Genomic DNA, 13245 nt, shown 5'->3' with positions numbered 1-13245 from the left:
GGGGCTGCCGGGGGCGGTGGCGGCGCTCACCTGGCGGCCTGGGCTGCGGCTCCCGGCCGAGGGGCGCGGGCTGCGGGCGGCTCAGTCCATGGGCCGGCGGCGGGGGGCGCGGCGGGAGGCGGCGGGCACAGGGCAAACACTAAAGAGAATGAGCGGGGCCAGCTCCGGCCGGGGAGGAAGTGACGGCACGGCCGCCCGCGGGACGGAGGGGGGCGCAGCCAATCGGGGGAGGGCGAGCCCCCCTCCAGAGACGCCTCTCCGCGAGGATTCCGCCAATAAGCTGCGGGCAACGCGGTTCGGTTCGGGGACTACGAGGCCCGGCATGCCTCGCGGCGGAGCCGCGGGCGGCTTTGGGGAGGGAGGAGGTGGGGCGGGACTACAAGTCCCGGCGTGCACCGCGTCCCTCACGGGCCTCGGCGGCCGGGCAAGATGGCGGCGGCGGGGCCGGGCGGGAGCGGCTCTGAGGCGGCGGGGCGGGAGTGGGGCAGGAGTGGGGCAGGGTCCGGTACCCGCCGGTACGGGGCGCGGGGAGAGCCGCAGGGGTGCCTAAAGAAGCTCCCGTTTCAAGGCACAGGCAGGTGTGGGGGTGAAACCGTGCTGAGCCCGGGAAGAGGTGCAAGGAAACCCGTGACAGGACAGGCGGAGACCTGCGAGGGGTACAGAACGGGCACTGCCCAGGAGAAGGCACCGGCTGCACGAACCCGCCCCTACTGAGCGCTGCAGCCCGTGACACGCTCACGTTCCGCCTCTGCGTCTGAATCGCAATGTGCTCGTACTGAGGTGCGCGGGTAACGCCACCGGCGGTGGTTGTTCCCGACCCGCCCGGCCCCGGTGCTCGCCGACCGCGCGGCTCAGCCTCACGCCCCAGCCCGGTGTGGGTGAGTAACGGGAACCGCCTCAGCCCCGGGTACTGGGGGGTGCTGCCGGACTCCTGACATCACCTGGGGCAGAACCACGGACATCAGTCAAAAACCAGATACGAATGCACTTGTTTTGCATTAGGAAAGCAAAAGTTCCAACGTGCTACTGCTGCAGTCGGTGATTTCAGATTTGTCACGCACATCGAGCCTTCAGCTATTGTTTTTTTAACCCAAATAGCCTCGCCCTTCAGAGTGAAAACTACACGGGCAGCAGCACGCAGCTGACCGCTTCGCTTCTAGGGTGGCAGAGGTTTCCCTTCCTGAGTCACTGGAGCAAAGTGCTCGCTCTGCAGGATTTAAGTAAGTGCTATCATTACAATTAACTACTTTAACAACACTTCCCTTGTCTTTATGAGTTCTTAAAGCAGCACAACTGCTTTTTATAACAAATCAGTACTAGTAAAATAGCAAGAAAAATCACAGTATAATATTGAACAGTCCCCACTTGTGCTAGCATAGGTCAATCCCTTCTGTCAGAAAAAGATACTACGAGAACCTTTTGATTTAGAAATATTTTATCTTTCTTAATAGGTAAAAATACATTTTAAATTACAAGGTTGCATTTAAACCCCATGGCATCATTAAATTGCAAGTCAGTAATTTCTGCCATTGTTCAGCCAAAAAAAAAAAAAAAGAAAAAAGTGGCATTCAGCCCACAACATTTACTAACCAAATACATGTAACTTAAATTCTACAGTAAATGCAAAAGTCTTCATATTTAGAGGGGAGAATCACAACTACAACATTGCAGCAAAACCAAACAAATAAAAACCGATATATCTAAAGCTCCATATCCATTTCTGTATTTAACACTGGTATGGATCCTAAAGATACCATGAAGAAAATACATCATACACATAAAAATCAGTTGACAATATAGCATTTAAAAGACATTCTCCAGTAATATAATTGTATAGATATATATATCCCATATCACATTTAAACACCTATTCATATGCTCTTGTGGTCTGTTGCATAATGATGTGTGCTGTTAGATCCTTTAATTATCCCAAGCCAGCAACAGTTACATTTCAGAAGGAAATGAAATTTCAACTGTTGTGCAATTGTTACTGCAAAGGCTCAATGTTGTCTGTAACAGAAACAACACTTGTACAGTTATTTTTGTAGAAAATTAGGTGGAGATAGGGAAATACAAAGCTAACTTTTTTCCATATTTAATTTCATTACAAATTCTGCTTTCTGTTCTCTCATCCCCCCCTCCATTGTCCCCTCCCCAGTCCCTTGGAAAACTGTGAATGTCTGGGTAAGTGTAAAATCGTCATGACTGGGACAAAAAGCATCTGCAGCCAAATTACAAACCTGAATATAATTTTAATCAAATACGTATGTAATTCAAAAGTCTGAGAAACTCTTGGTGCACTGTATTTCTCCTTTCATTTGAGGATATTTACTCCTCTATTATGTGCATGATTACTTACTGAAAAATGTTACAAAAGACTTTTTTATGCAACAGTTTAAACAGAACAAGGACAGAGACCTATTTCTAGCTAACAATTTGTAAAATATTTGAACCTTTCATTTTCTTGTATGAAAGCAGTACTGTAATTACAGTTATTTTCAGATGTTCACCTAGAAATTTGATATTTATTAATATATTTTGTTACTTACTCTGAAATATCTCTACATCAGACACAAAACCAGAGTGTGAACTTCCCTTCACAGCTTTTGAAAATGAAAACTTTTTACAAGGAAGCTAAATACATGGACTAGCTGTGCTAAAAACCCCTTTCATTCTGCTTTTCTGACTTATTTGTAACAAAATATTTTTTTCACTTTCTATTCCTTTTTTCACAATAATAAAGCATTTACTTCTATTTTCTTCTTGAATACAATACGTTAAGTCCAGCATAAGCTTTGACCTTACATGAGAGAAAACGTTTAGGCCTAAGGTCACGTTGCAAGTAGCTGTCAATGGAAGTCAATAAGCTTTTACGTACTAGCTGGTACCTACTGTTATAGCCAGTAATCCCTACAGATACCTCAGATTTCTTCTAAGTTAAGTTAAAGGCAGTAATTGCTTCATTTAAATAAGTAAGGGTAGAAAGCCAAGGGAAAATAAAGTATCTATTCTGCTTTTCAAGTTTTTTTTTTTCCTCTCACCTACTTTTTGGCTGATAGAATCAAAGCACTTAACAGTTATTTAAAAAAATACTGTTATTTCTATGAAGGAAAGATTACAGTGTCTTAAGACAATAATAAAGGTTTGACATCGGGAGCTTTGGGACAAGAAAACTGACATGACATTTTGGAGCATGGTGCACAGCTGCATCCACAGCAGCACTCCGTGAGTAGTGTGCACTGCCTGGCAGAGGCAGTTATCCAAGCTAGTGCAAGCATAAATACGCTGCACTGCAGGAAATTTGCCTTTATTCTTCTAAAGTTTTGTCAAAATGTTTTCAAATTGATTCACCAGCATTTTAGCAGCACTCCTGACATCATGAAGCATGCAGTCTCAGGATAGATACAGATCACTCTTTTACAAGAATGAGCGAACTTCAGGGAAGGGTGAAGAACTGTAACCAAATAGATTGCTGTGAACAGCTGAGCTGGGATCTCACACAATGCTTTGTGGTTATTTTGTCCTCATGAAAGACAGTATAAAGACATGCTCTGACAGCTTTAGTCTGGCCCATCCTTCTTGACAATATTACAGGGAAGCTGTTCTTGCTGAAAGCTTGTGGAATGAGCATGGAAGTACATTTAACAGTCAAAGAAGTACAGCTTGACGGAAGGCACCTTCAAGCAAGCTACTGAGAGCCTGAAGAAAACCAAGTTTTCTGAAAGCCTAAGTTAGAAAGACTGAAAGAATATGCGCTGGCCTCATCACTTAATATTTAGAATGAAGTGTCTGGCTAGCTTAGAGGATGACTCCTTAGCACACATTTATATGAAGAGACAAAGAAATAGGACTTTGCTTTAGTACATGCTGTCACTACTGCAGGAATGCTGGTAACATCATGGTCCACCACAACCCATGAAAACAAGAGCATGTGTTGGTCTTGAAGGTTGGTTGTTGTTTTTGAAACCAAGTATAACACTTTTTTTTTTCCATTATATAAGACTCAGAATATTTTTATTAAAAAAAAAGATCACCACAGGTCAGTAGGATCCAAGTAAGGACAGTACATGAGAATTCTGTGGTTTCAAAAGATCCTGAAACAGATGTCCGTTTACACATTTCATGTTCAAAAAGGGGCAAGTAATCCTTTTTCCTTTGAAGATGAATAAACTTTTACCATTATCAGTTGCAAGGGAGAAGTGTCTGTTGATTTTCAGAAGAGGATCTCAGGTGATGAGGTAACTGTCTGAAACTGAATTAGATGCGCACAGGTCCTAGGAAGATCGAGGTGACAGCAGCTGTTTCCAGGCTGAGCTTTCTAAAGGAAAAACTGGTCCAACTGTGTAACAAAGAATACACTGAAGGGTGGCTTAAAGAAATTGAGCCATCTCGGGGAAACTGTTACCACATTGGTTGCATTGGTTTTCATTAAAATTGGCAGATAAATCTGGTTAGATAAATTCAGGAACATAACCATCTCCTAAAGATTGAGGACTGGAGGTGTCAGAAGCGGCAATAAGGTCTCCACCTGAATAAAGATGAGGGCACTGATAATAACATTTGCCTGTACTTCGAAGCACAAATGCATTTTCTTGCTGGCACTACACTTGAAATTTTCATTTCCCTGAAAGGCTAAGTGCTCTATACAAACACATGCCTTATGGAATCTGCCAGATACATCAGGACTAAATAACATCACTAACAGTGCCATGGCCACAGTTGTGACAACAAAGTCTAAGATACTAAACTGTGAGTGAACTGAAGGACAATTATGCCACTAATATTTGTTGATCTGAAGTCACTTAGGCACTTATTCACATGCAATGTCTGCCCAACAACAAAGAGTCACGCCTTGCAGGAAGTACAAGATAGTGAATGTAAGATTCACTGATAAACTTCTATTCAAAAGAGCCCATTTTCTTGTCTGCCTCTCAAAAAGGTTTTGGCTTGGTGCAGTAAATCCTGTCCAGATTCATCTACAGTTGGTACTGGTAAGAAACATGTTCACTCACTTCATATACCTCAGCAATCCATCCCCTAAAGAAATCTTGCTTAGAACTGCAGAACGACGACGATTTAATACGAGCCCCTTAGTACTGCATTGCACTGAGATCCATGCTAACGCAAGGTTATCTAGCACACGGATGTCGGCTGTCTACTTGACTAGATGCAAAGGTAGCATGTCAAATTACTGTTACATGAACACCACTACCAATTTAACTGTGATCCTTCGATGTTGACATTAAAAAAATAATTGTTCTCCCTCTTAGCCAAGAAGAAGACAAAGTTGTAGAGCAGGTAGTGATCTGGGTCGCTTTTTGGCTTGCAGGTTATGAATGACCACAGCTCAGTTAACGTTGACATTCGAGGTAGGCATTCAGTTCCTTGCAAACATCACACACATCTCCCCTGTGGTTTCAGCCTGTCTAGTGAAATCTATTCTACAGGGTGCTTCTGCAAACTTGCAACACTCACAGTCTCATCAGCATTAAGGCAAATGCTTTTCATGATCACCACCGTATTATTTCACTCTTGAGAACTGCTTTCATTTTACACCTATGAACAAAGAGGGTCTGACACTGCACCAGAGTCAAGAAAACATGTTGATGCTGACTTATTTAATACATTTTAGGCACTTAAGCAGTTTCCATTGTCTGACAAGTAACTCATTTCTTCACACATTAAGAGATATGGCCAGCATGCATTTATGCATGGCAGCCACAGATAAAGTTCTTAAAGAAGAACTAAAAAAAAGACAGCTGATTCTGCCTTGTGTTTTACCTTCAGTAAATTCATAACTTTCTTGATGCAATGCTCAGCTTCAACAAGCATTGTAACTGTAAAACCCCAAAACTGATTCAAGTAATCTGCAGAATCTGTGGTCAAGTAACAAGTAACAAAACAAAACCAACATCTGCCATGTGTAACATTGCTTAGTATCATGTAAGTCTGGCACTCTGCTCTTACTCGGAGTTTTTCAGTCTCTACAACCAAATTTATCTATATCCCTGCAGTACTTGTGCTCTAACAACCTACAGTTTAGCAGTTCAGTGTCCAGGCCATCTGAGAACTCAGTAAGACTCAGGCACTTATCCAGTCTCTTTTACACAACCGTAACTGTAACGTAAACTGATGCGCTTAGAATTCAAGGCTACCACACCTAATCAGCATATTCATTAAGACAGGGAGAACATCCTAGTTAAACAGAAAAAAAAAAGTCACTGCTTCACTTGTAATAATACATCACTAAAAATCCACTTGGGAAACTGATGTCTGCTCTAAGAGGGTACCATTACATGCTTTTACTGCATGACTCTGACACGTCTTGTCCGAAGAGAAGGGGTGCACCTGTTGATGAATATCAGAAGAGTAATAGCAGCTTTGGATCTTCTGCCAAAGTTTTAGATTTGCTCTGCATGATCCTACAATGTATTGAAGCTATTACTTAAGGTAAAGGAAAATCCCTACAGCCCCGCTATCTTATATTCTATCCTAAGTTTAAAACACTACCTTTGTGTTTTTTTTTTTAAACCAGCTACGTTCCTCTAAAACAGTAAGCGCACAGTGACAGGCATTTTAAACAAGTACTTCTTATTTATTCACAATTTAGATAAAGTTTAAGGAAAGACAAAAGAAATACAAAGGACAACATCAAAATGAAAAGGAATTTTAGTGACTGAAGGGAGTTTCTACAGCCAGTGCTCTCCATACATTTCCAAATGTTATCCAAATACTGCAGATGCAGATTTCAAATAAACCCCATAACAAACCGCTACGACTATTCCCTTTGCAATTAAACTGGGAATGGAAGTTAGCCACTGTTTACCTATGATTATACACACCACCAAATTCTTTCAATTTCTGCTTAAAGCCGCATTTATCTTTTACAAGATGGATTCTGCAATACATTTTCAAGTAGCATTTTTTTCATTTTGTCTGAGCTGCGCTATAAAAAAAAAGTCAGTGTCAACCTTCTGTGTAACAAAACAGCTTTTGATCTTGCTTGTGAAATTTATGCAATTCAGAGCAGTGTCACACTTGCAGCTTGGAGGTATCCTTGGAGATACTGCAACGCTTCTGCATTCAGACTAGTACTCAGCATTGATGGAACCTTAAAATACGATAGAGCAGAAGTGTCAATGTGCATATACATTAAGCTACTGCTACATCCTGTTAATTGCCGTGTCAACACACTGTACAAAGTTAAATGACATCCTGACAGCAGCAGTTTTTCACTGTAAATGCAGTTGCTGGAATTACAATTCCTGATACTGACAATATTAAGTTTTATGTAGTACTTATCCGAATTAAACATGAAAGAGGAGGTTAGCAAACCATCAGTTATTAAAACAGTTATCTGGATACAGCAAACAGCGGATCTCCCAAGCAATCTTACTTACCAAAATCCTGAAAACAAATACACTATAGGTTAAAAGTCAACTTAAATTTAACTTGTTTAATTTAACATCAGTTGCCTGAGGCTTCCTGAATAAATACAATTGAACTGGAGACAAGTGTTAAGCTGTATACCTTCATGTGGATAGATTTTCGTGTAAGAAATGGCATATTAATCTTATCACTATAATAAGAAGGGCTAGTATTTTTCACATTATTTAGGTTAGTAGGAAAAAAAACTTAGAGAAACTATATTTAATGATAGCAAAATAGGAAGCAATACCTAGCATTCTGCTTATGATATACTTCATCTTGCTGAATATCAAGCACTTTCAGAAGAAACCCACTGTCATATAAGCATTTTTTCTCTGTAGAATTACGTTTAATGTGCTGTGAATGAAAGTCACCTACCCTGCCAGGGCACGCAGTAGACAGTTTGTGAAGAGACTGTGCCAGATGGATTCTAGGATTGTTCACCATTTGACCTACAGGATCATGCTCTTTTTTCCCAGCAAAGGCTAGCTGAGAGAACGCAGTCTGATATCCTGGAGTATCTTCTATGTCAATGAAGTGTTCTTCGTCAGGGATAGTGTCATCCTCAGGCAGCTCAAAGAGCCCAATGAGGGCCTGCAGCAAAGGAGTCCTATATGGAAAGATGGGGGAGGAGTGTAGAAAAATATGTTAGGACAGGGTATTTTTTTACAGGAATGTTCAAATTATTCAGAACCCTTTCAACTACTTAGTCCTTGCAGGTACTAGCTCAGCTACTGAAAGGTTATAGTGCCCAACCTGAGCTGAACTCCAAGAGCTGTGGATGCGTGTATTTTACAAGCATAATGTGGGTGTTCATAGTACAAACAGGAACAACGTATTTATTTTTGATCAGGTCAAATTCTCATGAAACTTACCTATGAAAAGTAATTCTTTTATAGATTACACCTTTCCTCTAATAATATTTTTCTTCTAAATTCTCTTTAACAGCTACTGTTACTGAGTTCAGGCTACCTGACAACCTGGACTGCTAGACTGGCTCACAATCTTACCAGATAGCTTTCCCCAAAAAGCTACTGTCACACTAAGATCTTACAGTGTCTTGCTCAGGTAGCAAGTATCTGTGATAAGGTTTCCTGACTAGCAGAACAGCTACAAACAAAAAATGGTCCTAGCTTTTCAGAAACAATACAAGCTAAGAGAAAGGTAGTCTATTTTCTTAAATGCAACTCTAGCTAGCCCAGTCAGCACTATCTTCATCACAAAAATCTCAAAGCAGTTCTGGCACCTGCTTTGAAAACGTTTTACTTCTTGAGAAGAAAAAGTGGTGTGAAAAGCCTCAAACTCAGCCTCGTAACAGTAGCAGGCCTGAATAAATCACCATAGAGTGTTTTAATTAGTAGTTCACATTTTCATAATCAAGTAGCTTCACCAAAAGAACTTGGACTGTTCTACATACCACAGCTTGGTGTACTCAGTGTCCATCATAGGAGGACATTCTGTTAGTATTTTTGTAATGCCAACAGCACAGATTTTCTTTTCAACTTGTCCAGACACTTTCTGTATTTCAGGAATTATAATTTTCTCCAAAACCATTCCAAACATCCTATTACGACATTAAAAGAAGAAGTATTAGAAAGCCTTTTAAGCCTTTTAGTGACAACAATCAGAAACAATATGAGTCACTAGAAGAGAGAGAAAAACAGGATTCGTTACAGTGCTGCCCTGTCATAGTGGATGCCTGGTAGAAATTAGATAGTAGAATTTTTTTCATGAAGGGAGAAAAATAAAAACATCACTCTTCCATTTTTATGAGCTGCTCATGAGATTAATGGTCTTGAACAAGGAGAACTATGGGCAGCATACCAGAGAAAGAAAAATTGCTAGTCAAAGAAGTTAACGACGGCAGAAGAAATGTCTGGCTAGTCAAATTAGTGACAAATGCAGTTTGCAATTTTAGCTAAAGGAGACAACCATTTCTACTTTAAAAGATAAAAATTACACAGCAGTCTTAAATAAAAATCATACTAACTTTGGCTGTATGCTGTCAAATATTTCTTGAAGAGCTAATGCCCCATATTTTATGCAGTACAAGTTAATGAAGACTAGGAAACCTATAATGAGAAAAAGGATAGTCAGCAGCAGAATACATTATAACAGATTTGTTAAGGGGATAAAAATGGTAATCTTCGCAAACATTCAGTTTTAGTGAAGTACATTGACTTGCTACCTTGAACCCTGTCTAAAAAGCTGCAGACCTTTTCACATACCCTAATATGGCAATAACACAACTAGGACAAAATTCAGTTCCTTTCCCCTTATATCATTTTCAAAGCTATTCCCAAACTTTTCAGATTATGGATCACAAGAACACTTCAATGCTTTCACCTGAAAACTTCATGCAATGCAGTTACTCAGATCAGGTGTGAACCCCTTTACATGACCTTTGTACCAAAGCACAGATAAAATGCGTTAAAAGCATCACTTAATTGGTTGTGAAAAGGCACTCTAAGTCATTCTGTCATTCTTCCTCCTATCAGTAGGAGGCATTAACCAGATTTCATAGGGTTAAATAACAGATACGGCATAATTTGTGCAGCGATAAAATCATTATTGTCATACTGCTTAAATTATTTTAATCTTCCAGTTACAGCAGCAATAACCAGAATACCTATCTCAGTAATTTGTCACAGTTTTGTTTGTTTAACACAAAACCTTATCAACAATTTATAATATTAAGGCAGAATGACATGGATCCATGAACTATTTAACAGTAATAACAACTATAAATAAGAAAAAGGAAATGTGGCCTGTATTATTGTGTTGTACAAGATTAAATTCTGTGTTGGAGATTAAATAGAAACACTTTCAGATAACAATACACAGAATAAGAAAGCGGAATACAGACTTCTTTCCCTTCATTTCCCACTCTAGCACGTTCAATGAGGTTAAGTGTGACCTGTTGTGTCAACTTCCCCACATGCCACCCTTGATTACATAAATAATTTGAAGCAAGTCCCTGATGCTAGCAGCTCAGCACTCTCCCTTTGTCTACATAATCACATGACATGACTGCATATTTATTCAGTACAGCCGCGCGTTCTAAACTGTTGGCATCACGGAAGCTTTTCATATAGCAAGAAACTTACTTTTAATAAATTTTGTTGTTTTGGAATTTTGAAGTCTTTGGAACAGTAGAATGAAGATCTGTTTCCTGTACTGGTCAACTGATTCACTATAAATTTAGAAGATTAGTTATTCAAGCCATACTAGCATTTTACACGTCATTTTACAGAAAACATGTATAGAACTGTTCAAATCTAATTTACTGAGAAATGTGGCATTTTTCGGTTGTTAAACATTAACTACAAAGTGTACAAACATACCAAGTATTAAAGTCTACAGAAATTACTTTTTAATGTAATACCAACTCATACTCACGGAGGCATGTGCTCTATAATACTGTTTAGAAGGTAGAATCCTTGATGGTCATTAGCTTTAGAGGCAATCAACTTCTGAAACACACCTAACAATCCAGGCTGTAAGTAAAACAAATATACAATGCTATACAACAGTTCCTCACACATGACCTACCAGCAAGCTGGCCCTTACCATCTAAAACATACAACATGGTAATAGCTTTCAAAACCTAAAAACAGGATTCTTTTTCTGGAGGAAGACAGATTTCTCCTGGGAACAACTGGTCATTCTTTGAGCCTCAAAATTAGCCTTGATCAAATGAACACCAAAGCTCATTTGAAAATGCATGTCTGCTTCATCATTGGCATCGTCTAATCAAGTTTGACAACAACAGATCATGCAGCAGAAGTTACAGAAGCTAAGTATGCAGAATAAACATCCCCATAAATTCACTAATCCTCAGATTTTCCAGCATTTTGGCTCGTCCTCACTCTCGATTCTGGAGATTGTTCCAAGCAGAACCTCCAAATTTTCCTGATTGACTGTGTTCCACATGAAGCAAGTAAGAAAGTTAAACCATCGAAGCTTAACTGCTTCACTGTACTAAGTGCAGGAATTTTGCATCTTTATCAATAAAAGCAAAAGGATGCCTCTTTTCCCCCATAATGGAGAACCATTCCAAAAACCTGCATTCACATTATTATTTTTTTTTTAATTTAAAGTACAAACATATATTCTGCACAAATCCAGGTGTCCACTAAAGAAAAAATATCCTTATAATTTGTAATCTTAAATCAGTATGCCTAGAGGCAAACACTGCTATTAAACCAATCCGACTTACAATTTTGTCAGCAGCAGCACTTGCTATTGTGTTGGCACCCCGCTCTAAATAAGCCTGCAGGAGTCGGACCAAAGGCGGAATATTTCCTGTCCTTTCCCATAACACTGGCTGAAGTAGATGAGGAAATAATGCCATATAGGATGATGGGATTTCATTTTTATGCATTTCCAGAAGTAGGGACATCACTTGAAACACATATGGAATGAACTCTGGAAAAGAGATAATGACACTTAGAAACTCAGCAAAAATGGTCACTTGTCAAGTCATAAGAACCACGTATCTATTGATTGAACCTACACTTGTGGGATATTAACAGAAATATTCCAACAAATAAAACGTTAGAGAAAGTATACTGCTTCTCAGATTTAATTATTCCAAACATTTGCAAGCACTGTATTTATGTATACATACACACTTTCTATTTTCTCTTTTGGTGTTTCAGAAGATGGAATACAAACTACTAGAAACAGGGCAATGTAGCTAAGAAGAGGATTTGGGGGTAGTGATTGTCAGATACTTTTAAGATGGAGTTTGTTTAAAAAAAATAATACAGCTGATGTATCCGATGGAACAGCTCAGATTCTTCCTAGAAGCATTTATTAGGACTGTGAACATCCGGCATTCTCACCTGAGTTTCCTGTGCTACAGAAAAAAAACCTGCCACAACACAAACCATGACAATCAATTACAGCAGAGAGAGCACAAGCACTTACTGATTTGAATTTACCTTGCACATCATTCTGTAGTATCTCAGTGAACACCATAAACAAAGCCTCTTCAAAGCTGCCAACTGCATCAGGGTTTGCTTTGCACGTTATCCTTATTGACAAGCATATTGATTCAAACATGTAATGGTTAAAGTGAGGTTTGCTTGGATTCTAAAAACAAGTTATGAACAAATAAATCAACTTAAACTTGCTGCCAAGTCACTTATTTAGCAAAATGTATTTTTAGATTCAATTGAATTCTAAAAGAGCAATTGGAAGTAAGGATACCATGCCTTATTAATATGCGGATGAAATTATAGATTAAAGCAAATATTGAAAACCTTTAAAACAAAAGTGAGTTTGTTTTTCTAAGTATTTTGAATACACGTGTTTTTCAGAATCCCTACATGCACTAGCAAGCAGTTATAGTATAATGTAACAAAAACTCTGCAGCTGAGTTTAAACTACCCATAGTAGTAGTTCTTTGGATAGTTGATGAAGATATTCTAAAGCATTCCCTAAATTAATATTCAAGAATATTGAACTTGGAAGAATATTAGTCCAATTTGAACGAGGGAGGCTAAGAGAATTTTACCCACCAAAAGCAGGTGGGTAATTTAATTTAATCCCACATTTCAGCGTCTAAATTTAATATTAGTCCCAGAAGTTTCCTGGACAAAGAATAAAGGAGTTGCAACAGAAACAGATTATTGCAATGGTGGCATCTGCACAAGTAAACAATTAAACTAGAACAAATTAATATTATAAAAAGATATTATATGCTGTTCTCAAATTTCAGATGAAAGTAGGGGAAAATGATTTGGAAGGATGCCCTAACAGGAATAAAGTACTTCACTGGGAGGCTATTTTTACTTATTTTAGTCAAAGTAT

The 13245-nt window shown here is 39.3% G+C and overlaps 2 protein-coding genes across 10 annotated transcripts in view; both read right to left on the bottom strand.

Annotated features, from left to right (window-relative positions):
* Positions 1–189, bottom strand: part of STAU1 (staufen double-stranded RNA binding protein 1) — a 40682-nt gene extending 40493 nt beyond the window's left edge. For 5 of the 8 annotated variants that reach the window (XM_035343707.1, XM_035343705.1, XM_035343711.1 and 2 more), the window contains exon 1: positions 31–189. The gene's annotated coding sequence lies outside the window, so the exon portion shown is untranslated. The remainder of the gene's footprint in view (positions 1–30) is intronic. The other 3 variants (XM_035343708.1, XM_035343709.1, XM_035343710.1) reach the window with 1 other exon arrangement.
* Positions 190–1417: 1228 nt separating this feature from the next.
* The window catches only part of CSE1L (chromosome segregation 1 like), a 27463-nt gene continuing 15635 nt past the window's right edge, over positions 1418–13245 (bottom strand). For both annotated transcript variants that reach the window (XM_035343748.1, XM_035343749.1), the window contains exons 18-25: positions 12375–12525; positions 11648–11856; positions 10828–10925; positions 10536–10621; positions 9419–9500; positions 8846–8992; positions 7807–8038; positions 1418–7111 (exon numbers count right to left, since the gene is read on the bottom strand). In XM_035343748.1, coding sequence (XP_035199639.1) covers positions 7022–7111; positions 7807–8038; positions 8846–8992; positions 9419–9500; positions 10536–10621; positions 10828–10925; positions 11648–11856; positions 12375–12525 — 1095 coding nt within the window. In that variant the 3' untranslated portion in view covers positions 1418–7021. The remainder of the gene's footprint in view (positions 7112–7806; positions 8039–8845; positions 8993–9418; positions 9501–10535; positions 10622–10827; positions 10926–11647; positions 11857–12374; positions 12526–13245) is intronic.

The sequence above is a fragment of the Oxyura jamaicensis genome, chromosome 20 (genome assembly GCF_011077185.1).
Source record: "Oxyura jamaicensis isolate SHBP4307 breed ruddy duck chromosome 20, BPBGC_Ojam_1.0, whole genome shotgun sequence".
Lineage (NCBI taxonomy): Eukaryota > Metazoa > Chordata > Aves > Anseriformes > Anatidae > Oxyura > Oxyura jamaicensis.
The sequence above is the reverse complement of the archived record's forward strand: the minus strand, read 5'-3'. Positions and strand labels throughout refer to the sequence as shown.